At 35.9% G+C, this 23,034-nt stretch overlaps 4 protein-coding genes across 6 annotated transcripts in view; 1 reads left to right on the top strand and 3 right to left on the bottom strand.

The window, feature by feature from the left end:
• Positions 1-23,034, bottom strand: part of LOC112569335 — a 94,198-nt gene that overhangs the window by 40,090 nt on the left and 31,074 nt on the right. The gene's annotated exons all lie outside the window — the stretch shown is intronic.
• LOC112569369 lies at positions 1,082-3,085 on the bottom strand. 2 transcript variants are annotated; one of them, XM_025247167.1, is made up of 6 exons: positions 3,026-3,084; positions 2,760-2,783; positions 2,434-2,497; positions 2,042-2,151; positions 1,455-1,622; positions 1,082-1,213 (listed from the first exon to the last, which is right to left on the bottom strand). In XM_025247167.1, exons 3-6 carry the CDS (start codon positions 2,475-2,477, stop codon positions 1,131-1,133), a joined length of 405 nt encoding a protein of 134 aa, XP_025102952.1. In that variant the 5' UTR covers positions 2,478-2,497; positions 2,760-2,783; positions 3,026-3,084; the 3' UTR covers positions 1,082-1,130. The 2 variants fall into 2 exon arrangements, with proteins under 2 accessions (XP_025102952.1, XP_025102950.1); XM_025247165.1 differs by lacking the exon at positions 2,760-2,783 and having other exon boundaries at positions 3,026-3,085.
• On the bottom strand, positions 4,832-22,483 carry LOC112569371. Its single transcript, XM_025247169.1, has 5 exons — positions 22,414-22,483; positions 6,163-6,272; positions 5,433-5,600; positions 5,145-5,192; positions 4,832-4,925 (listed from the first exon to the last, which is right to left on the bottom strand). The coding sequence occupies exons 1-5, from the start codon at positions 22,455-22,457 to the stop codon at positions 4,897-4,899; spliced, it is 399 nt and encodes a 132-aa protein (XP_025102954.1). The 5' UTR covers positions 22,458-22,483; the 3' UTR covers positions 4,832-4,896.
• On the top strand, positions 14,381-20,289 carry LOC112569294 (solute carrier organic anion transporter family member 2A1-like). Its single transcript, XM_025247048.1, has 11 exons — positions 14,381-14,471; positions 14,583-14,723; positions 15,255-15,885; positions 16,190-16,276; positions 16,499-16,699; positions 17,210-17,374; positions 17,560-17,752; positions 18,203-18,335; positions 18,636-18,814; positions 19,144-19,208; positions 19,610-20,289. Exons 2-11 carry the CDS (start codon positions 14,598-14,600, stop codon positions 19,963-19,965), a joined length of 2,136 nt encoding a protein of 711 aa, XP_025102833.1. The 5' UTR covers positions 14,381-14,471; positions 14,583-14,597; the 3' UTR covers positions 19,966-20,289.

Here is a 23,034-nt window from a genome sequence, read left to right as displayed (position 1 = left end):
TGCTGTGCGCGTGTGATTGAAAGTGTTTAACGATCTATTCTTCGTTACCGATGCAAGTAAGGGAGATTGTGTATAAGATGCTGAGTTCAGAAGACCATACTTGAATAATGATATCGCAATGATGATAAAAGATAATGATTGGTGTTGGTTTCCACTTTCCGTTAAAAATAGTAAAAGTGATGATGATGATGATGATGATGATGATGATGATGATGATGATGATGATGATGATGATGATGAGGAGGAGGAGGAGGAGGAGGTAAAAGGAAACCAAGAATGATAAAACTAAACAACCAAGGCCCATGATCTATCTTTTGCGATTCCATAAATTAAAAGCAATGTTAACAAGTACACAACCTATATGGAGAGCCAAGATAATTTGTTTCAGAATATTTATTTATTATCCTCCTGGAATCATTGCCATAGGCTGTTATTATTTGGCTAAAGCGCTTGGATCTTTTTCATGATGTTGCCACGTATCTGCGAACAAGAAAAATCCCTTATTATTGTGTACATGGCACATCCACCTCTCATAAACAAAGTCAGATGGGAAAGATGCATGTCCTTTACACAATGATACAGGGGATGCTATCAATCCATTTTTTTTGGTACAGTTTATATTGAGTGCTTTAAGAACTTAACGCAAATAATCTACAGTTTCATACATTTATTATTACTATCATTTATTTATTATTATTATACATTCATACATTAATTTTGCAGTTGGCAGAAAAAAGTTAATCTACTGTGTCTGGAGCACAGCAAAACAAACCACAAAAATAATGCAAAAAACAATAAAACATCTTTTAAAAAAAAACAACAAACAACCAAAAGTAACAACAACAACAAAATTAAGGAAACAAACAACCCTTTCGTTTCAACATTGTTATCCCCCTTTAAAGTAGATTCCTATGTTGTGCTATACATGAGGCACCATACTTCCCACTATTATGCATGCATCTTACCTTTCATGTCATATTTTTCTATATCAAATCCTCTGATATCATCATGTGTCAGCTAGAGCAAAACTTACACACATTAGCAAGAATCTTTTTCTTCTCACTACCCTAGATTTTTTTTTTTTAACTTTCCCCAAGTGCTTTAAATTTGCTTTACACCATTAGATATTTCTAGATGACTTTCCGTAGAGGAGCAAGTGGTATTACCTTTTTACAAGTAAATTCATATTCGTTGAAACAGATTATCCCGTCGTCTGAAAATGTAAATTTAGATGAATATAGTTCAGACATTTGAACAATAAGGAATTCAACTAACATGTTGCTTTTCACTATGATTGTAGGACACAAAGCAGTTTTAGATAAGTTAACACATTTAAACTTAGATGGTTATAGATATAAATAGTATATTCAAAATGATAGCTTATGCCAATATGAAATGCATTTACAACAGTTTACTTTTATGTCTCAAGACCTGATGTAGAAAGTACAACTCACGGTTAACATCATGGTATGTAAATGCGGTGTCCATGAGTGAGTAACGAAGCACTCCATCACTCACACCGTCCATCTTGTCGTAGAAGCTGTAAGTTGCCTTGACTACAGCTGGTAGTGTCTCTGGCAGTAGAGATGTAGCGAACTCCTTGAGGCTGACTATGCCATCAGCTACAAACAGATTTTGTGGTGTTGTCAGTCCCATTATTCAATTCAATACTCCAACAGTTCATTGAATCACCAAGACCTCTTGCTAACCCAGAAATATAATATTTTACAAGGCTTTTGCTAAGGCTAAATTCTTTGGGGTCCCAAGGACCCCTTCTTCAGATTTTTAAGGGGTCCCTGTTCTTCGCCCAAATTTGAAGGAGACCCCATTGACGAAAATTGAAGGGGTCCTCCGAACTTTTAATGCGTACTGTACGCAATTTTTTGCGTAAGCAGAAGCCCTGATTTGATTGCTACAATTTGTGACAAATTAGAATGTTAATGTTTTTGTTGTTGTTGTTGCTTAAGTCCATAACAGAGGATGATGACAACAACGTCTGTTTCATTGGTTATATATAAAAAAAGAGAAATTAAGCAAGTACCGTCTACGTCGTATTTCCTGTAGTGAATAATCCATTCAAGCAGAGTTATTTTGCCATCATGATTTTTGTCGATTGCGTCGAAGTATTTCCGAAATTCCTTAGAGTCATAGCTGAAAGTGTCGAATATTTTTTCTAATTTTACTAATTTTTTCTAATTTTACTAATGGATTGTTGATATTAAAGAAATCATTTTAGAAAAAAAATAATCTTCACTTCTGCCTCCCTTTTATTATTAGTCTGCATTGCTTAATTGCAATTTTTCTGCAAAGTCATTGCAGTTTTTTTCAGATAATATTTTAAGTTAAGAACTTCTCATTCCCAATGAGACATTCTAAAATGTCAAAATGTTTTAATATCAAAGTAATTTTGTGCAGTATAAAGGTGACTTTTACCCACTCACAGCAACCAGAAGACTTAAGACAACGACAATCTTCATTGTGAAATATGCGGATCCTTCTGCAAAAAAGATTTAGCAAAAAGATTTAGCTATATTAAAATATTGTCAATCATGTTTTACCATCTAAAACTTTCTACTATTTATATATTTTGAAGAAACAGTGATTATCTTATGGATAATTTAACACTGATGTAGGATTCGTTCAAAACCAATTGTTTGTTGAGCAATTGTGACATGGGAAACGATAATTATTTAATGAAAATCTTGTTTTATTATTGTATTAAATTTATTGTATACATCAAAAGCAAATGTGGGCAATACCTTGATAATAAACATGAAAGAGTTCTGGAATTAAAAAAAATGTTCTTCAACAATTTTATTTTATCGCTTACATTTTATTTTATCTTTAAAGTTTAGAACCTAAAGTTTATTAAAAATACTGCACGCAATATATATAATTTGTGAAAAATAAGAATTAAATTTAAGCTAACACAACAAATCGTTTAAAAATTTAATGTACATTTACCCACTGTATTTAAAATGAATAATAGTGATAAGTTTAAAGTATGTAAACCATTACTACTTACCGATTGAATCAGATGAAGGTCAGTAAAACAAGATTTGTTTGAGCTGTTGGTGTGACTGGGACTCGAAAAAGCAAATATATACTGTTGTTGGCGGTCAACAGATTACTCATTCAGGATGAAGCTTGTCAAGAAAGAAAATCTTAGTTTTTAATTAAAGTTGAGAAGTGAACCCTACTTGAACTTAATCACGTGTTATTTGAATTGCAGCCGTAAGCTGTGGTATAAAGCTGTAGTAATTAATTTTTTAATTATATAAACATAGCCTTGTCTTTTTCTCCCACTGTGCGTGTGTGTGTTTAGTTTTGAAATTTTAAATCTTCTTGAACAATCACCAAAACATGTCGACACTGAGAGATTGCTATATGTCATCTAAACAACAATGCAAGTGGGTCTACATTACTTAATTTATCACAGTTAGGTATTTCTTGTTTTCTCGAAATTCATTAGATAAATGGGAGGTTTATGTAAAGCTAAAGGATTATCAACATTAATATCTCATCGTCAATATTGTTCATGCTTTAGTAGGTGGCTTTACTATGATCAAAACCAATAATGTTATTACCCTGACACATGCTCGTAGCTGCATATATTCAAAATAAACCATTAGAAAAAAAAGAATAGAAAATAAAAAAGAGAAACAAAATCTGCAATATCGGGAGAAGGTAGCTAGTCACTTTGGAATCGATGTGTGTGTGTGTGAGACAGAGAGAGTCGGAGTGCCTTTCTACATTTCAGTATATTCTATGAAACATTGACATCACGTCTAGATAAACAAATCATATATATTTATACACATATATTTTCATCTAAAGTTTTCCTGACAGTCAAGAATTAGTGTAGGTCGCAAAGTGTTTATTTCATTTCAGAGTTCCTAAATCAAGTTTGCAAATTAAAAATGTTGCGAGTGTGTCTGTAACTTGATGGTTATACTGAATTGTCATAATATTCAACATATGAATGGGAGGTAATGGGCAGAAAAAAAAGACAGAAAAGAGGATCGCAGTAATCCCCCTTATATTAGATCTTTATTTGTGTTGTTCTTCCTCTACAATCGCTGATACACATGTCCAGAAGCCGCGGGCTACCTGCAGCAGCAGCCTATGGGTAAACCTTGTGTCATCATCGTTGGTCAAACATCAAGGGGACCGACACTGTCTTTGATGTGCATCGTTAGTTACTTTAGAGTCCTTTATTCAAAGTGGACAGACATTTCTATTACTACCTACACTGCTGCAGTATGGCACTTGAAGGTTTCATTACTATGTAACAGAAAATAGTGTGTACAATCTGATGTTCTAGTTGTTTTGAAAAAATTCTGATAAAGGAGTTATATAGAAATATTCTAAATTAGTAGCAGTTTACATGTTAAAGTATTTGATGCTTTGAACCATGAAAGGATAAATAATAATAAGTGTAGTTTATAATTTTTTCTGATATATTATTATTAAAAATTAATGTTATTTGTTGTTGTCTCCTATCGCCTCAAAAAGAAACACTTTTGAGATGCATGTGATATGCAATAATTATGTTTAGTAGATTTGACACTCGCTAGAAGAAAGTAAATTTATCGTTCGCAAATTTCACCAGTAGTACATGTTATGGTATTATATCTACTAACGTTGTGACAGCTGTGAGAGGTACCATGCTGTATTTAAAAATTAATTTGATAAATCATCATGTATAAAACACCAGAAGACAGAAAAGAAATCAACAACATAATGTACAGACATCAACAAGTACAAAACTCACAATGCAATGTTTACACCTTACAACGCAAACAAACAAGAAAAATCGCAAATGATTGTCAGAAAGTTGAACTTTTAATAGTCTCTTCATGCAGGGTCATACCAGGCTGTCACTTAGTAGTTCGCCTAGGCCTGTGCTTGTAATTCTTGAAGAGCTGACACACAACAACAAAATCAAGTGTAAATAATCATTAAAATCTTATTTTCTGCATTATTCTTAGTTTAACCCTAGATACTCATGTTAAATAAGTTTATCGGGGTAACCAGTAGGATACTATTACTTCATCTCTCTTTCTGTCACATTCTTTTCCTAAATATTCATCTTTCTGTTTTTCTATGTGTCTGCGTGTTTGTCTATCGGCTATTTAAAATACCGGCAGAAAATTCCTGTTTGATTTCTTCACGTGTGAGTTTTCCATCGTCTGAAAATGTAAACATAGTTTAGAGAAAACAATACTGCAAGTAGAAAAGGACAATTAGTCTTTTTTAAACAGAAAACAGTTTCAAATTGAAGAAAACTGACAAAAAAGAATGACGACCATGAAATCTACGATTTCAACTATACTTTTGTTAGATGAAAAGAAATTGCTTTTATCATTTACTTTATTTGTACATTTGTGTATTGTGTCCCAAAGGCCTTTTTCAAAAGCTTTCAAACTTACTGTTGCCGTCCAGTCTTTTGAAAACGGCTTCAGCAGAAGACGGACGGATGAAGCCGTCTTCCTGTCCGTCCATTTTGTCGAAGATTTTAAAAGCTTTCCCGACTTCAAGAGGGGGTGAACCGGGATGTGGTCCAGCGGCGAATTCTTCAAGGGTCATCAGTTCATCTCCTGTAAAAGTGAACCAAGGTGTCGTAACAAAAAAACTCGGCAAAGCTTATATAAATTTACAAGATTTTGTCCTAATTTTAGCAACCCCAAACACCAAACTTTTTAATGACCATGTTCATTAAAAGCGGTTCATTAATGGAAAACAATACCCCGCCGCTCAGCCCTAAACATACAATCCACAAATCTTCATTTTACTATGCTGAAAAGGATTTCAGATATTTAATGGTCTCCAATGTCATCTCAGTGAAACAAATTCACACAAAAGACTGTTCTAAAATAGCAATCACGTGGAAGTATTTAAAGAATGCAATTGGTGGACAAAATCGGAATACCTACAGCAAACAACAGACAGCAAAACATGTAAACACTTGTCCCAGTCAGAGACACGTAAGTGCCAGTCAGAAAATAAACCCTTTGTTTTTAAATTTCACTGACAGGTGCTTCGGTTACTACATTAAAGAGCACACGAGCAGGAAGTCTGATAATTCGATCAGATTGATTCAAGTGTAATTTAGGCCTAACATTTTAAAATTAAAATTAAAATTATGATAATGATGATTACCGTCCACGTCATCATTGTGATAGTTGGCAAACAATTCACTGAACCCAATAGCCTCATCCTTGTTGTCGTCCAAATATTGAAACATTCGAGCAACGTAGTTGTCAGGAGAGCTAATAATATAAAAAAAAATTTGTTTTCTAAGATCTGATTAATACATGGTACATTAAATATACTGTCGTGTTACGGCAGTTTAAAAAGATGATGCTGGTAGTAGTGGAAGTGCGTTTGTATGTGTGTGAGTGAGAAAGAGAGAGTTTGTATATATATATATATATATTTATATGCATGTGTGGGTGAGTGAGTACCTGTGTGTGTGTGTGAATGATTGTAGCTGACTGTGACGACCTTTTACCTGTAGACTTTTTCAGACTACTTAAAATAAGTGTAGGTTCTTCTGTTGATTGCTACCTAAGACAAAGCGACTTTTACCTGAGCGCGACAGCCAGTAGACCAAGAAAGACGATAACCAGCATGATGTATTCTGAAGGTAAGTCTGCAAACTGATCTGTCGAGATAAAATAAGTGGACATCTTGTTTAATTCTTCAGACACTCTCTTAAGTTAGCATAAAAAGATAACTCTTTCATGTACAAACTGTAATAACTAATAATTTTTAAATATTTCACACATATGGATAAATCTTCAAAATATAATTATTCTACAATCAAAGTTCATGAGTATGTGAGTATAAAACTAAGTCGGTAATAAGGAAATGTCATCTTGGATATAATTCGAAAAGAAAGATTCAGTATTGTTTTCGACACTTAAAAAGCCCTTTAAATTAGTAGTCGTAATTGTAATATTAATATCTAACTGATACACTGGACTTACCGTTTGAACGAAGCAGATTAGTGAAACCGAGACAGCGTGATTTGAGGTGTTGAGTAGATGGCCGGACTATATATCTATCTCCATGTGATGAAAACTCAATTAATCAGTGTTAAGCTAGATTAAAACTGATTACAGTAAAACGAAATATAAACCGAGGAAATACTTTTTTTGTTTTGCTTCAGATTACACCCAAATATGGAGAAAGTATGATAGGCTCCGTATATCATAATCCTAACTAAATATATTATGTTGTAAAAGTGGAGAAGTTGAGCAGCAAGGTTCTTTTTGTGTATATTGTTTACAGGGGTGTATACAACAAACAAAAATACGAGTGCGACTACAAACGAAGACACTTTTGGAGCGGGAATCCGTGTGGGGAAGGGTGTAGGAAGGCGGTTGTTAAAACGGCGAAGACAACACGCTTACAGTATGTAATTAGATTGACTGTACATGTTAAGAGCACTGTAAAAAAAAAAAAAATACAGCCGTGAGTGGTGTTGGCGCATTTTCTTAGTGGAAATATTAAATCGGAGTCAGAGTATATACGATATTTATTGAAGACACAAGGAAAAGCCCACGTTATACTGAGAAAATGGTTAACTCGAGGTTTTACTGTATTTATCGAATTTCTGGTTTTCAAGGGTTTGCACCTGGCGGCTGTTTTAATCACAATATCTCATACTTAATCCTTTACCATAATTATATATATATATAACCACTGGTATGACTTTAAGTACATGATTAAGTCTGCAGCAGCTTGTTACTATGTGTGTTTGTCCCCGCCTGTACATGTGTGTGGAAGAGAGAGAAGGCAAGAAGCCGTGACGTCCTGCACGTGGCGCTGGTAGACTTCATCCTTTGTTGGCGTGGATCACGTGATTTCACTTTTTTCGCTCGACGATCTTCGGTTCATAGACACTTTAATGAGACTAAAAATGGTCGACGACTGATGTCCCTATCGAAAATCATTACTGACGATGGTGAATGATCACAAATTCTGTAAAAACACAATCCACCAGATGGCGCTTAAGATGGAAATGCCGTTTTCGGAAGATAAGCAAACACAAAGGTTTGCCAGGAATATTTTGGATATAAAACTAGAGGCTTTTGCCAGGAGCCTTAAGCTTTATTATTTTCTTATAAGTAATAACTTTACCAAAAGCTGTAACTAATTAATTTCATCTTGGCAGGTATGAAAACAATTTTAGTTTGTGTAGACGGCACTGGTATGATACGAATTTTAGTTAATGACAGTAGTTGTGACAATAATGTTGCCATTAATTATCGTTTATATCGAATCAAAATATGAAAGCGCATGATCTGACTGGACTTTAAGAAATGTGGCAACAGTGAAAATACTAACACAACTGTTATTTTAGGAATACATGTGAGTTTGTGTGGGTGAACAGTGAACGTTAATTTTATGTGAATCCAGTCTGATCTCGTCCCAACTATCACGTCAACTTAAAACAGGGATTTAAAAAGATGTGTTTTTTTCTATGAGCTCGAAAAAAAGAACAGTAAAGATAATATATTTTACATTACTGTGTCAGTGTCACTTACACAAACAAGACAACCAGGCGTACCATGCACGACCTTTTTCAGACAGTAAAACTGCAAAGAATTTTGTAGGTTTTTGTAACACGATTTTAATAATAATTCATTAATGTTGTTGCTATTTGCCTCTTATTGAAATGATTTTATCATAATTATCTGCTTACATCGCTGTCTTCTTTTATTATTAGAGCGGAGATTAAAAGAATCATTTTCAAAGCTTTCCATTATCAGGAGTAGCACTAGTCTGATGTTAGTGTATTTAATCAACCATAACTCAAAGCAAGAGGAAGGCCTTGTCACGTGTCTTGTTGTTATTTATACGTCGTTTGGTCTAAACAACAGTTCTATTCCACTCTCAGGGTCGTAAGGCTTTAATCTTCTTTCGGATAACTCTGCCTAGCTGCGAAGACAAAAAAATTTGCATCAATTACACTATTCTTATTCCCTTCTTTATCTAGCAAAGTTAAGAGAAATCTTTTAAATCACCTACATCTTTTGCCATGTTTTCTTTCTCTCTTTCATGATGATGCATTTGAATTTTATGTATTTGATTCAGTACAATCCATTTGACGATCTTGATACGATAGACGTCCATTCAGACGAAATAAGTAAAGTGTATAAATAATTTAAGAGCCTATAAAATAAGTTGTTTTTTAAATCACGCATTTGCATGGTTTAAAAATTTGTATCATTAATAATAAAAATAATACTATAAAAAATGCAAAATTTTAGAGCGTACACTTACACTCCTAAGGAGCATTCTTTTAGCGCTTAAGAACAAAAACGAAACATGGACAGCATACGAGAGACAGGAAAACAAACAAATAACATATAAACTAAAAATTATAAACAACCATACTAAACAAAGAATAAAATCAAATACAGAAAACACAAAGAGGAACCAAATAACAAAAACAAGAGCTGAGAGTAACATGATATTGCAAAAGAAAGGGAATGTAGTACCGATCGATACCAATATCATAATGATGATGATGACGACGACGACGATGACGATTATGATAATAATGATGATGATGATAATAAACGATAAGGACGATGATGATGAGTATAAATTTGGTAATGACAAATAGGAGCAGAAGAAGGAGAAAGAGATGTGTCTTGATGATGATGATGATGATTGGGAGAAGTATAAGAAGCAGGAGGAGGATGGTGATGATGATGATGACGGTAAATGATGGTAAAGTCAGTAATCATTATGTAATATTACCTGTGGAACGACCCTTTGATATTCTTTAAAAGTGATTTCACCGTCATCTGAAAATTAAATTAAGTTTTTTAAAAAGTGGAGCGCATAACATTAAACGATGTTAAAATTATTCACGCAAGACATTTTAAAAAGAGTGTACGATCTTCTGTAAGCATTAGCTGGAAATACTTTTAAATTATTCGTGTCAAAGGTGTTACCTCACCGTTAGTATCAAGCATGGTCAAAAAGATTTTCAGCTCCATTAGAGCAATCACGTCGTCTCCAATGCCATCTAGTTCGTTGTAGTAGTTAAATTCACACTCGATTTTATCCTCGGTCATACCGGGCTGCTGATGAGCTTTAAACTCTTCAAAAGTCACGTTTCCGTCGTCTGCGAAAGAGATTTGTAAAATGAATTCTGACAAATAAAGGTGTGCATCTCTTCAGTTTAATAGACATCCCCAGACCCGCCTACTAAACATCAACCTTTTATTTTTATCCAACAAAAAGGTGTTTAAAATGTAAATTATGTACACACATATGTTTTCTGTACAGTAGAGCGACCATGGGACGCCTTCACGGGGATAATAAGTAGAATTGATTAAAAGAATTTAGATAAATAAATAAAAATATTTAGGAATAGGTTCATAGCTATGGAGTCGCCTGTGACGAGGACGACGACGACAATTGATGATGATGATTGATGATGATGATAACAACTAGAAGCAGAAAGAAGACAAACCTATGTTATTATGAGGATGAGAAGAAATCGAAGAAGAAAGAGGTGGATGATGATTAGAAGGAAAACGACGACGACGACGACGACGATGATGATGATGACCAATGGTGGTAAAGGCAGTAAACATTATCTATTTAAAATTACCCGTGGAGCATTCTTTTCATATTCTTTAATCGTGATTTTACCGTAATCTGAAAATTAATTTCATTTGTTTAAAAAGTGAAGCATATAACCTAAAACGACGTTAAAAATATACACGCAACATACATTAAAAGGGTTAAGCTAAGTAGATAATGTAAAACACTAAACGAAAATCAAACGAAAATCGAAAACCACACTTTGAGAGCCCCTGCTCTACATCCCCGCCAACTCTTTCTCCAACAGCGTCAAACAGAAAATTATCGCAAAGCAGGAAAAATAGATTTATATTTTTTGTAACCATACGTTTCAAAATTAAAACAAAATGTATGAAATAATAGATTTTAAACATTGTCAAAGTCTCTAAATTTTCTCAAAATCACTCATGTTCTATTCTTAAGGACTGGGTTTCCCATCTAATGTTCTGATCAGTTGTCCCAGACATTAAACTTGAAGTCCATAAGTACTGGTAAAATTACTGAGCCAGAGCTTAAGTCAGTGTGATCTGCAATTAAAGATTGTTGTGATTAGTTCTTCCTGTAAATCATATAAAATCAAATGAAAAATGGCCGCCCACAGCCATCCGTAAGCACTGGTTTGCGTATAATACTGTACATTACGGCAACAAGCGGGCGGCATACTGTTGTAACCACAGTCGAGTCAGCTTGTAATTCTGTGCGAAAATTAGAGAATACATAAGGGAGGCAACACTGGAATCTTTAGGAATTGTTCCTCTAAGGATTACTCCCCTTTAAGCACTAATATTTAAAAGAAAGTCAATAACATCAGATATTTTGTTCTGTTTAAAAATAGGCAAGCTTTGTTTATCAAGTTCCTTATTGACATTCGTGGCCGGTTACTCAATGTAAATGTATATTCTAAAAAATAGATGATGATGATGATGATAATGATGAGGACGATGACGATGAGGACGATGACGACGACGATGATGATGTGATTACCGTTTACGTCATCTTTGTTTAAGCTGGCAAAAATTTTAATCAGACCAATAATACCATCTTTGTCGGCGTCGATTGCGTGAAACACTGAAGTAGCGAAGTTGTCAGGATGGCTAAACAGATATGAACATTCTGCATCCTGTAAACTGATTAATACATAGTACCCTGTATTTATTGTCGTAAGAAACAGTGTTGGTATCAGCGACAGTCTCTCTTTTCTCTTTCCGTCTTCTCTCCCTTTTACTATGGGTTACTCTTTTTTTTTTACTTTGCTAAAGAACTATTATAATTTTTTCTTAGTTAAGATTTGGTTAGGACTCTGTCTCCGAAATTAAACGTGTATGTGCGTATGACACATTCTCTTACAGACGTACAGAAAACTATCCAATAAAACATTAGCCACACTCGCTTATTTAGTATTGATAAAGGACATTTTAAATCCATATATTAAATATCGATTTTTAAATTATGTCAGAAAATTTTCAGCCATGTTTGACAAACGGTGGCAGCCGACAATGCACTCAGTGAGGCAACTCGTGACGACTCAAAAAGGAGGCGTGTAGCTGTAGTTATCTCTCCTGTTGACTGTAACATTTGATCTCGTCACGTTGTTTGTAGCGATATGCGCTGTAATCTGATGCCACCATGATTTAAACCTTAAGATACATGTTCACATTTATTTAAAGTATCTACAGTGTACAAGACTGTCGTAACAAGGTTTAAAAATAGTGGTAACGTCCTTCATGAAACGTTTCAAATATTTAAAAAAAGTAAAACAACTTTCTTAAAATAGTTTATCTTTCTTGTTATCACTGTTTTACAAGTTTTTATCAATTAGGGTGACTTTTTTGATAGTTGTTAATTACACATGTGTGTGTGCGCGAGAGAGAACACAAACGCGCGCACGCCCACGACTGCACACATGATAGCAAAGCTTTTTCCTCACATCATTTACCTTTTTGTGAATTCTAATGCTATATTGGATTATTTTTCAGGAAATATATTATACTTTTTATTTTACTGATCTTTTCCTGCAGATTGGCAGCTGTGACTTCAGAGCGTCCTGACGATAAAGAGCTTAGATGATTAGTTATGTCGTTAACAAGGATTTGCAAGAGAGAGAGAGAGTCCGGAAGAGAGAAGATGTGAAAGTCAGTGGAGGAGAGGGGGGTAAGCAAAAACAAAACAACAAAATACAAAGTCATACGTATACGATCCTCCAGCTTTCCTCTTCAATAAATCCATACCCTGCTACACCCCTCACGATAAACCCTAGTCACCCACCCGACTATCTCAGTTTCTACTTCGGACAGGACAAAAGCCTGACGATAACTTGTTCAGCGAGTGGTGGAGTGGTCGAGTAGAGGGGTTGTTTGGGTGGACACTGTTAACAGTTACCGGTTCCGTCGATGACATCACAACAATGAGAAAAATGTTATGGGGGAAAGGGTGGACACACAACGAAGCTACTGGAGGAATGGCGGTCGGCTGGATGGATGGCTGCGCAAAAAAAACAAAACAAAAAAAAAAAAAAACGCAGGTCACGACAAGCTTCGAAGTCACGACTACCAGAAGAAGCGCGAAACGAAGAGACTGGACTAAAATGAAAGAAAGATGGGGGAAAAGATGAAATCGAGTTCAGAGAATAAGCTTGTTACCAGGCAACGCTGTGACGTCAGGCGTCTCGACTGCGCATGCCCAACTCATTTGTGCAATGGCAGAAGGAAAAACCTCGGCATGAGTAAAGGGTGTTTGTGTGTGTGTTCATGACAATTATGCAGTCAGCAAAAATATGCAACGTTAACGAGGAAAAAAACAAAACCAATAAAAGCAGAAATTTGAACTATTTCTCTTCTTAAATAAAATTTACATATTTTAATCCCTTTTTCGATAAATCTGCATTTGGTTGTATTATTTGTTTTTCAATTTTTATAACATTTGTGTTCTTCTTAAAATATTGTTACTTTACTAAACATGGTTGACACGTTCTTCGTCTCGCTATTTCATATGTTCCTTTACCTCTCTGTTCTCGTTGTTTTGCTCGTTTGATTTAGGTCCAGGCTCAGCTCAGTATCTCCGGAGTAATAGAGTTAAGTTGACAAACACAGGTAGAATATGTTACCACAGGAGCCCACTGATATCGACTTGACACGCATGGCCGCATAATCCCGACAAAACCGAGAAACGAGCTCCAATATTACTGGAACTATCAAAATTTTACAGGAAGAGTAATAAAACCATGTCCTAAAGCTTGCGTGAACACCGGTTACACATGAGAGAGTCAAACATAACTTCTTATTATATATACTTTCAGACCCTTATCTGATTTGTCGTTGTGTGGGATAAAAGTATACAGATGTTCGAATGGGTTTGTAAGTAGGGGGAAGTGCGTGCGAGGGTTTGATGGTGGCCAGCGGACCCATCCTTCCCCCATATGAGGAAAGATGATTGAGAACGAGAAACAATAAATACGATTGCGCCAGTAATCTTGTTATTTTTTCATACTTCAACATATGTGGTCCTCAGTCGTCTCAAAACCCTCGTAAATTATTACATAATAGGTCCATGGAGAACCTCGTAGCAGCTGGTGATAAAATGTCTAGATTCTCACTGTACACGTCTGCATGACCCCCCATGCATGGAAAAAGGATTGGATACGTTTTCGTCTTTTCTATTGGATGCAAATTTCATAATGTGAGCATCCCACACTCACATTTAAAAAGGTGCTCCGCCAAATAACTTGCCTATTTATTACACTGAAAGGTAAGGAGAGTGATCTTGCATGTGCTTTTCTTTCAACACACATTAATGTTTATATTTATTGTTTGCCAAAGGACAAGAAACCGGTTGGTGTCAGTTGCTTCGTAATTTCGTTCTGCGTAAGTTGTCTGATACAGTGTAAGAGAAAGTTTGTTGTTTTTACAGCTTTATATCGTTTGCAATGACATTCAAATTGAAGTGTAGTACATAATATTGCCAATGTTTATCAGAATAAACTGACCAAAATGGAAAAGGACGAGCTTCAAGATTTGCAGACCAATCACTCTGACGATAAAATGACAGAGGATGACCATGGCAACGAGGAGAACGCAGTGTGTGGAGCAGGTTCCTGTAGGCCTTCTTTCATGCAGGTGTGGTGGCCATTATTAATAAGTTACTTTTAAACATTTTTTGGACTCTCATGATTTAAACTACACAAATATTTTTTTATTGTATTTCTGGAAAATTGCTAAAATTGCTTCATTTGAATTTTTTTCTTACTTTTACTTAGATGCTTAAGACCCGACAATTAAATTAGACAATCCCAGAAATCATTGCAATCAAGGTTAAAATGAATAAAGTTGTGGTCGTTTGGTTCTTCGTATCGCTTTTCGTCTTTATCGCCAACTGAAAGACATCATTTAGTCAACTAAGAATGGTAAAGATAAACACATTAGTATTGCAAAAGATACGATTGAAACTATTTTAAAGCTAATCGTTAAGAGTGTTTGGGGTATAGTAGAGTGGATTAGGGACTGGTAAATGGGTGAAAAATTGTTGGGTGTAAAGAGTGTTACAGCCTGTAGACAAAAGTTGATATTTGTGGGTTGTAACAGTAAAGTATGTGGACTGAGGTTCATCAAGACAAATTTATCTGATTCATTTTTTAAAAACTTTGATAGCGATGCGCGAGGATCGGGTGTTTCACCTTGATAGTCAGCCTGTCAAGCTTGACCACGTCCACCCTGAACACGTACCTCAACTCGCAGGTCACCACGCTGGAGCGACAGTTCGGCCTCAGCAGCTCCATCAGCGGTATGATCTTGAGCTGCAACGAGCTTGGTTACCTGTTGGCCATTCTGCCTTTCTCTTACCTGGCGCTGCGGCTGCACGTTCCCCGGGCTCTCGCCGTCACCACCATGATGTTCGGCCTCGCCGGCCTCGTGTGTACCATCCCCTTCCTCGCCTCCAGAAACAGTCTCTTAGCTGTCACGTGGTCTCTGAAGGATCTGAACGCCTCCCAGAGCGATGTCTCCAGCAGCTACATCGTGCCTCTGTGTGCAGACGACAGTTTGGAGCGCTCCCTTGATGACAACCTTTCCCTCACGAGCAATTTATTGTATGGGAGAGACAATTGTGGAAAGGAACATTCGAGAAAGAAGGCGGCTGTTTCCGAAGACTGGAAGGGCCTGACTGTTGCGTTTCTAATCATTGGAATGATTTTTCAAGGAATTGGCAAGTCTCCTCGTCAGGTGTTCATAGTCATGTACATTGATGACAACGTGCCAAAAACTGAAACCGCATTACATGTTGGTGAGTAAAGACAGAAGACTTTGACAAAGAAGTGCACTTAAGTTATGAGGTAAAGAACTATTTTTCCTAGATAGTGTCCAGATAATTAAGATCTGGCTTATATCTAGTCAAGATGAGGCAAATGGTGCATCATAGCAAAAAGCAAAATGGTGCATTTTTACAAATAAAAAAATATGAAACCTACCCACATACACACATTTCGTCTACTGTTGAGCACATGATGATGATGATGGTGATGATGATGATGATGATGATGATGATGATGATGATGATGATGATGATGATGATGATGATGATGATGCAGGAATCATCTCCTGTGTTTCTCTGTTCGGACCTGTTCTTGGTTATGTCCTGGGAGGACTTTTTACAAGACTATACATAACACTGGAAGGTAAGACTAGTATTTTACATTATTTAAAAAAGTTTTGACTTAACCCTTGATTTGCCAAGTTTCTTTATCATGGAGATTTCAAAATGAAACAGAAACACACATTCTCACGCACACACCAATGCATCAATGCACCCACATGCACACACTAATACAACGCACATACACGCACTGTGTGTATCGGTGAATGTGCATGTATATACCTACGTGTATCCTTGTGTCCAGACACTGGCTTGTCCCCCCTTGACCCTCGCTGGATAGGAGCCTGGTGGCTTGGGTTTCTCGTCTTCGGCATCGCAAGCATCGTCACCGCTCTTCCCCTGGTGTTCTTTCCACGACGATTTCGACCACAGCCCCACCTGGCGGCTCTGAAGGAAGAGCGGAAGCGTGCAGCCAAGGGCAGACAATGCGTGTATGACACCAGAGGTAATATATCGTCTTTGCTTTAAAGTCGGTTGGATGCTGACAGCAGTAGAGACTTTTCCAGACCTAGTGATTGCATTTCGAGAAAAGCTAATTACCGATCAGACGTTACACGTCAATCATCAGTACTGGAGTCTTTGTGGTATGCAAATAAACTGTGTGTTTATCGTCCGTATGGACCATTCTACACGTATTTTTGAAATAGAAATTCGACATTTCTCAAGATTTGAGTTAGGCTAGCCGAGTTTACGACACTTCCACCCTGTTTTTTTTTTACCACATTTACTTAACTTCCTAAATATATATCTAGCGGTGAAAACGCATGCTTGAAACTAAATAAGTAAAGAACATTGAAAATCTTTAAATATTTATCTATGCTGAAAAACAAAAATTACAGATTAATCCTTTTTTTTAAGTTTTTCATTTGAAAATGATAAGAATTCATGCGTCTGGAGATGCCTGGGTTGAAGGGCACGATTCTGGTGAGTGAAGAGACAACTGCTTCGATTGCAGAATTCCTACGAAGTGTGGTGCGCGTGCTGATGACCCCTGTCTACACCCTTGTGGTGCTTGCCATGTGTTGCCTGGTGTTGGGAAAAAGCGGGTTGTTTGCATTTCTACCCAAGTACCTTGAGACCCAGTTCTTCCTGCCCACGTGGAAGGCCAGCGTCACGACCGGTAACACTTGATTACCTCCCGTGTCTGCTGCATGCATCGTCATCATCGTCGTCCTTTTGTTTTCTTTAATTTGCAAGCAATATTCTTACGTCCTGTTAAATGTATTCAGGATAACCTACATCTAATCTAAATCAGTTTGTTGGTTGTCTTTCCCTGAAGAACACGTGTCTTTGTCTGCTCGCCAGGCCTTGTGAACATAACGGCGATGTCACTCGGCTTGCTGATTGGTGGTTACGTGACATCACGCTTCAAGTTTCCGCCAATGAAATGCTTGAAGGTGATGGTGATCTTAACGGCCGTTTGCACTTGCATGCATGTAAGCGGCTTTGTCCTTGGTTGTGACCAGCCGCACATTGACACCGGCGTGACGTCACACAGGTAAACAGCGTGCAACGAAAAGCTCCTTTCAGCTTGTTGTTTGTATTGTTTATCACTATTTTACTGTAAGGGTAAAGCACTGCAGCTTATGCTTCAGATAACATCTTTCCATGTTTGATAACTTTTTTTTCTCTCTCTGTTTGTTTTTAGTGTCAGTGACGATGCTTGTTGTGTCAAAAAAAAAAAAAATTATTATATGATTATTTTACAAGTCTTTGTCAACTTTGTATTACCGTAGCCAAGTGGAGTAAATAATGATATTCAATGTTATTTCTTGGTTTACGTGAATTCCTGTCTACAGTGCTGGAGTTAACATGTGAGAGTGTTACCAGTATTTCTGGCCCCTCGTCAGGACACCACGTGAGAAAGATGTCAAAGAACGGAAAGAACGTTAAGCGTTTCTTTGTACAAATACAGCCCTTGTAGTGACAGAATTTTCTCTTATGTCAGTGTCACGAACACGTCACACCGATGTCAGTCGAGCTGTCAATGCGATGACTCGCCATACTTCCCTACGTGCGGCGCAGACGGCGTGACGTACTTCTCGCCATGTCACGCGGGATGCTCCAAGAACAGAGGGACTGTAAGTGTTACGATGCCACAGACATTACTGATGTATTCGGTTCCTTACCTCTACTACATTTACTTTGTAGAAATCATTGACGGCGGAGGTAGAAAAAATTACTATAATAATTAATAATAATAATTGTTTATACTGAAAAAAATTAATTAAATGATGATGATGATGATAATAATAATAAATAATTATTTTATTTATTATTGAGTTGGAGTTAAATTAATGAATAAATAATTAAGAAGTAATTATTACTTTTATAATGCTTTTTATTTCGGGAAGCAAAACATTGTTGTTCCATGTTTTCAGTTCTACGGGAACTGCTCATGCATAGAAATGCCCAAGAAGACATCACAACCTGTCCCAGAGGCTGTTCCTGGACTGTGCGCCCAGAGCTGCACCATGTTCTATCCCTTCGTGGCCATCAGCTTCTTCTCAGAACTGCTCGGGGCGATTAGTTTAATTCCATATCTTATCGTTATAGCTAGGTAACTTTTTGAAACTTAGCTTTCAGTTGTTGTTTTTCCTTTATTTTTGTTTTTATGCATTAACAAATAACAACTCTAAATCTTTTCTCTTAGTCTTAATATTCTTTATTTTACTTGTTTAAGCTGTCGTAATTTTTCAGTATTAGCTGAAACCTTTTTCTTTATTTTTACCAATACATTAAGAAAATTTTCGTGTTTAGCAAAATAATTAGATAGCATTAAGTATTTATTGTCTATATTTTACTAGTCTTCATTAAAATTCCTCTATGAAAAGATTTTGTTTTAATTCTTTATTTTTATCGTGTTAACTTTTACGCATGTTTGTATAGGAGTGTTGCAGAGGTTGACAAGCCAGTTGCCATAGGACTCAACAGCTTTGTGTACACAGTTCTGGGTGAGTTCCGTTCATGCTTTAAAATATTATAACTGTAACCGGCGAAACAATAGGTTATAAGCAACGTGCACAAAATATGTTATAAAAAATAATTGCAGAAGCGTTTCTAAAAATATATCTTTGCTTTTCCCTCTTTTTTAATTTGAACGGACAAAAATATTTAGTTTTCTTACTAACTGGATGAGCAGTTATGCTAATATAAACTTAAATAAAAAAGTTTGAAGTATGTATGTGGACGTGTGTTGCTTCAATGGTTAATAAATTGTTTATATTGAAAAAAATTAATTAAATTCATCATTATCACTAACTCATAACATTACTCATCAGTAAGGATATTTATTTTATTGCGTCCTTTCCTTGATCTGATTTTTAAAATTCCATGTTTATTTGCCCTTGTTTAGGCTGGTTTCCTGCCCCTGTCCTGTACGGCCAAGTTGTGGACACCACGTGTCTGCTGTGGAGTTCCGGGTGCGCGGGTAGAGGCTCGTGCTCCCTGTACGACCTGCGCGCCTTCAGACATCGAATGTTCGGCACGTTCTTCACCACGCGCGTCGCTCTTCTCGTCTTCCTCGTCATCGCCTTAGTCGTTGCGTCACGGATGAAGAAACCTTTCTTTGCTCACTGCGAGGCCGAACCTGAAGTGTCCGCGGTGCCGAAGGATGAAAAAGCGATGTTAACAAAGAACATGATGACTGGAAAAGTCGCTGATGAGAATGAAATATTTTGCGATTCCTTGACAAGCACATCACCGGTCTAAACAAAAATTTAGTGACATGAGTAATTAAAATGTTTTAGTCGTCTGGGGGTGGGTGTAAGAACGATAAAAACTAAATGAGAAAAGAAGTTGTGGTGATGGTGGTGTTGGTGGTGGTGCTGCTGGTGTTGGTGCTGCTGGTGGTGGTGGTTACTGCGTAGGCAACAGCGAGTTGTACAGACCAAAGGGATCTGCAGTTAGTTCCAGTCAGTGTTCGACGTCCACCTTATCAGTCCACACTTGCAGATTAGTCTATTAGTGTTTCTTAATTTTTTAACATAGACTGGGGATGAATACTGATAGTGGGAGTAAATATTTGTTGTTTCGTTTCACATCCTTGCTCCATAAAAAAGAGAGAAAATAAAAGAATACACAATCAACATCGCTTGATCGGGACAGCGAAAGACAACGTTGAAAAAAATGAGCACTTGTCACGAAAGAGTATGGTAAGTAGACATGACTGCCCGAAATTTATGTAGGGGGCTAAAAAGAGGACATTCAAAAAAAAGAGGCTGTTGCTCTTAAGGAACAAATCAAGATTTTGAGCTGTCCATATGTAATTGTGTATAAAGTATATTAATAGCTTTGTTTATCAATGTTTCAATATTAACCTCTTATATGTATATGTTTGTTAGCTTTTATATCTAATCTGAACGGACTTTTCGGGGTTTAAATGATGGATAGAAGAGAAATATTCTATGCAGTAGTCTGTAAATTACTGTTTAGGTAAGGTAACATTTTGGGGATCGGAGACAAAATTAATAAATGGAACTAAGTCCAAGCTTCATTTAAATCCATTTTTATAAAACATCAGGTTAAAACTTGATCTCCAGAAGAAAGAAAAAAAATAACAACATGATGTACAGACGTCAACATGTGCAAAAAAACATTCAGTCAATGTTTCCCAGTTGCAATTCTAACACCACGCATTTAGAACAACAAAAATTCAAGTGACTGTTCAAAGATTTAACATTTATTTGTCAGTTTTCTCAGGTGTCGGGCAAAGCAACCTGTGAGCCATCAGTCTAGGCTTTTTCTTTGCTGTCACCGTGCTCTTTACTCAAGGAATAGCTGAAAATACAGAAACAAAATCAAGTGAAAGCAATTACTTTCATCTTTTTTTACTATACTGCATACACACGTTAGACACGTTTTTAAGGTAACCTGTAGAATGCATCTCTCATTCTCTCCTATTTCTTTCCTTTTTATTTATGTTTCTGTTTGTCTGTACGTCTGACTGTAATTAGTTGATTACATTACCGGTAAATAGTTCTCTTTGAACTCTTCAGGTTTGATTTCGTCGTCCTCTGAAAATGTTAACAAAGTCTACATTAATGAAAAGAGAGCTGTACATAGAGTGAAATGACATTTAGTTCTTTCTTTTTTAAACACGAAAAGCTTAGATATCGGTAAAAAAAATATTTAAATTGAGAAAGAAAATAAAATATTTTAAAAGATGACGTTTTCATTATTCATTCAAATTTTTTACACATTTAGGTTTAGTGTCTATAGGTCTTGTCTGAAAACTTGTCAACTTACTGTTAGTGTCCATGAGATAGAAGAAAACGACAGGACACGTTGAATCGATTTCGTTATTTTTCTCGATGTCAATACTGTCCCAAAAATCAAAAGCTTCCTCGACTGAAAGAGGGGGCGACCCGGGGTGTGCTCCAGCGGCGAATTCTTCGTAGGTCATCAGTCCGTCTTCTGTAAAAGTGATTTTCACGTAAATACAATTGTTTTCCTCTTTACAGGACTGGGTAAAGCTTGTTAGTGTATTCTCATCTAGATATTCAACAAATTCTGTTTGCTTTTTATCTTACTTAAAAAAAATATAGGATATTTTTTTACTGACATTTGGATGCATAAGGATTACAACATGTCTTTAAAATACAAGAATAATTGATTAGTTTATCTTATAAATGTAAAGTAACCCAAATATTTTATGTACAGACGACCATAAGAGGATAAATACAAACGATAACATGAGTATTTAAAATAAAACCTCCAAAAAATAATTGTCCCACCTATAGAAATATGAGTTTCAGTCAAAATATAAACCCACGCTTCTAAATTTCTTTGTCATTTGACGGAAGATGATTCTTACTGTTCAAGTCATCGTTGCTATAACCGGCAATCATTTCACTTGGTCGAATGACCCCATCTTGGTCTACGTCGATTAACTTGAACAGTTGGGTAGTGAAGCTGGCGTCATCGCTATAAATATAGAAACATTTTGCATCCTTTGACCTGATTAATACATGGTACCTTGAGTGTGTTGTCGTATTACAGCAATGTAACAAACACATGTACACGTAGAGTTTATTATACCGGGAACAAGTTAATCATATTCATATCAGACGGCATTTCACCAATAACGATTTTCCAATAGACTAGATGAATAAATGTAGGTTTTTCTTTAATTGTTATCTCACACAAATTGACTCTTACCTGAGCGCGACAGCCAGGAGACCAAGAAAGACGATAACCAACATGATGTATTCTGCAGGTAAGTCTGCAATCTGATCTGTCAAGAGAGAATAATTAGAACTAATTTTCAATTCTAAAAGCATCCTCTTGTTATGGCTTAAAAAGGTAATTTAAAAAAATTAAAATATGGAAATTCTCACATGTATATATTTTGAACATTTCATACAGCTGGTGATATTCTCTAAAATATTAATATTTTTTTGATTTAAGTTAATAACTATGTGAGCAGCAGTTTTATTTCAACACTATATAAAAATTAATATTATTATTAAGCTTCGATTAATGTAAATTTGACGAATAAATTCATTTTTAAGCTTAAAAAAACTAAAGCGCTTTAAAATAATAATATTGTCTAACTGATACATCATAACATCGCGCTTGTGAATAGAAACATTATTACTTCAAACAAATTATAATCTCGAAACTCTTTCACGTGCTTTTTTTCTTTTATTAAGATTAAAAATATCTCTATTATTGTTTGGTTTCTAGAAGAATAAGAATAAGAAAAAGAAAAAGAAGAAAAAAAAAGAAAACGAAGAAAAAAAGAAAAAGAAGGAAAAAAAAGAAAAAGAAGAAAAAAAA

This window comes from Pomacea canaliculata, linkage group LG7 (assembly GCF_003073045.1).
Source record: "Pomacea canaliculata isolate SZHN2017 linkage group LG7, ASM307304v1, whole genome shotgun sequence".
NCBI classification, from domain to species: Eukaryota; Metazoa; Mollusca; class Gastropoda; order Architaenioglossa; family Ampullariidae; genus Pomacea; species Pomacea canaliculata.
Note: the sequence above shows the minus strand (reverse complement) of the source record. Positions and strands in the feature narration are given on the sequence as shown.

What these genes read in the sequence shown, in the direction of transcription:
- LOC112569294 (XM_025247048.1), top strand. Translation starts at nt 14,598, where the DNA reads ATGGAAAAGGACGAGCTTCAAGATTTGCAGACCAATCACTCTGACGAT. An exon ending in TGAAACCGCATTACATGTTG is followed by an intron (nt 15,886 to 16,189) that starts GTGAGTAAAGAC and finishes ATGATGATGCAG; the next exon opens with GAATCATCTCCTGTGTTTCT. An exon ending in ATGCGTGTATGACACCAGAG is followed by an intron (nt 16,700 to 17,209) that starts GTAATATATCGT and finishes CTTCGATTGCAG; the next exon opens with AATTCCTACGAAGTGTGGTG.
- LOC112569371 (XM_025247169.1), bottom strand. Translation starts at nt 22,457, where the DNA reads ATGTTGGTTATCGTCTTTCTTGGTCTCCTGGCTGTCGCGCTCAG. An exon ending in CTCCTGGCTGTCGCGCTCAG is followed by an intron (nt 6,273 to 22,413) that starts GTAAGAGTCAAT and finishes TTATATTATTAG; the next exon opens with CTCTCCTGACAACTACGTTG. An exon ending in TCACAATGATGACGTGGACG is followed by an intron (nt 5,601 to 6,162) that starts GTAATCATCATT and finishes TCACTTTTACAG; the next exon opens with GAGATGAACTGATGACCCTT.
- LOC112569369 (XM_025247165.1), bottom strand. Translation starts at nt 2,477, where the DNA reads ATGAAGATTGTCGTTGTCTTAAGTCTTCTGGTTGCTGTGAGTGG. An exon ending in CTTCTGGTTGCTGTGAGTGG is followed by an intron (nt 2,152 to 2,433) that starts GTAAAAGTCACC and finishes CGACACTTTCAG; the next exon opens with CTATGACTCTAAGGAATTTC. An exon ending in CAGGAAATACGACGTAGACG is followed by an intron (nt 1,623 to 2,041) that starts GTACTTGCTTAA and finishes ATCTGTTTGTAG; the next exon opens with CTGATGGCATAGTCAGCCTC.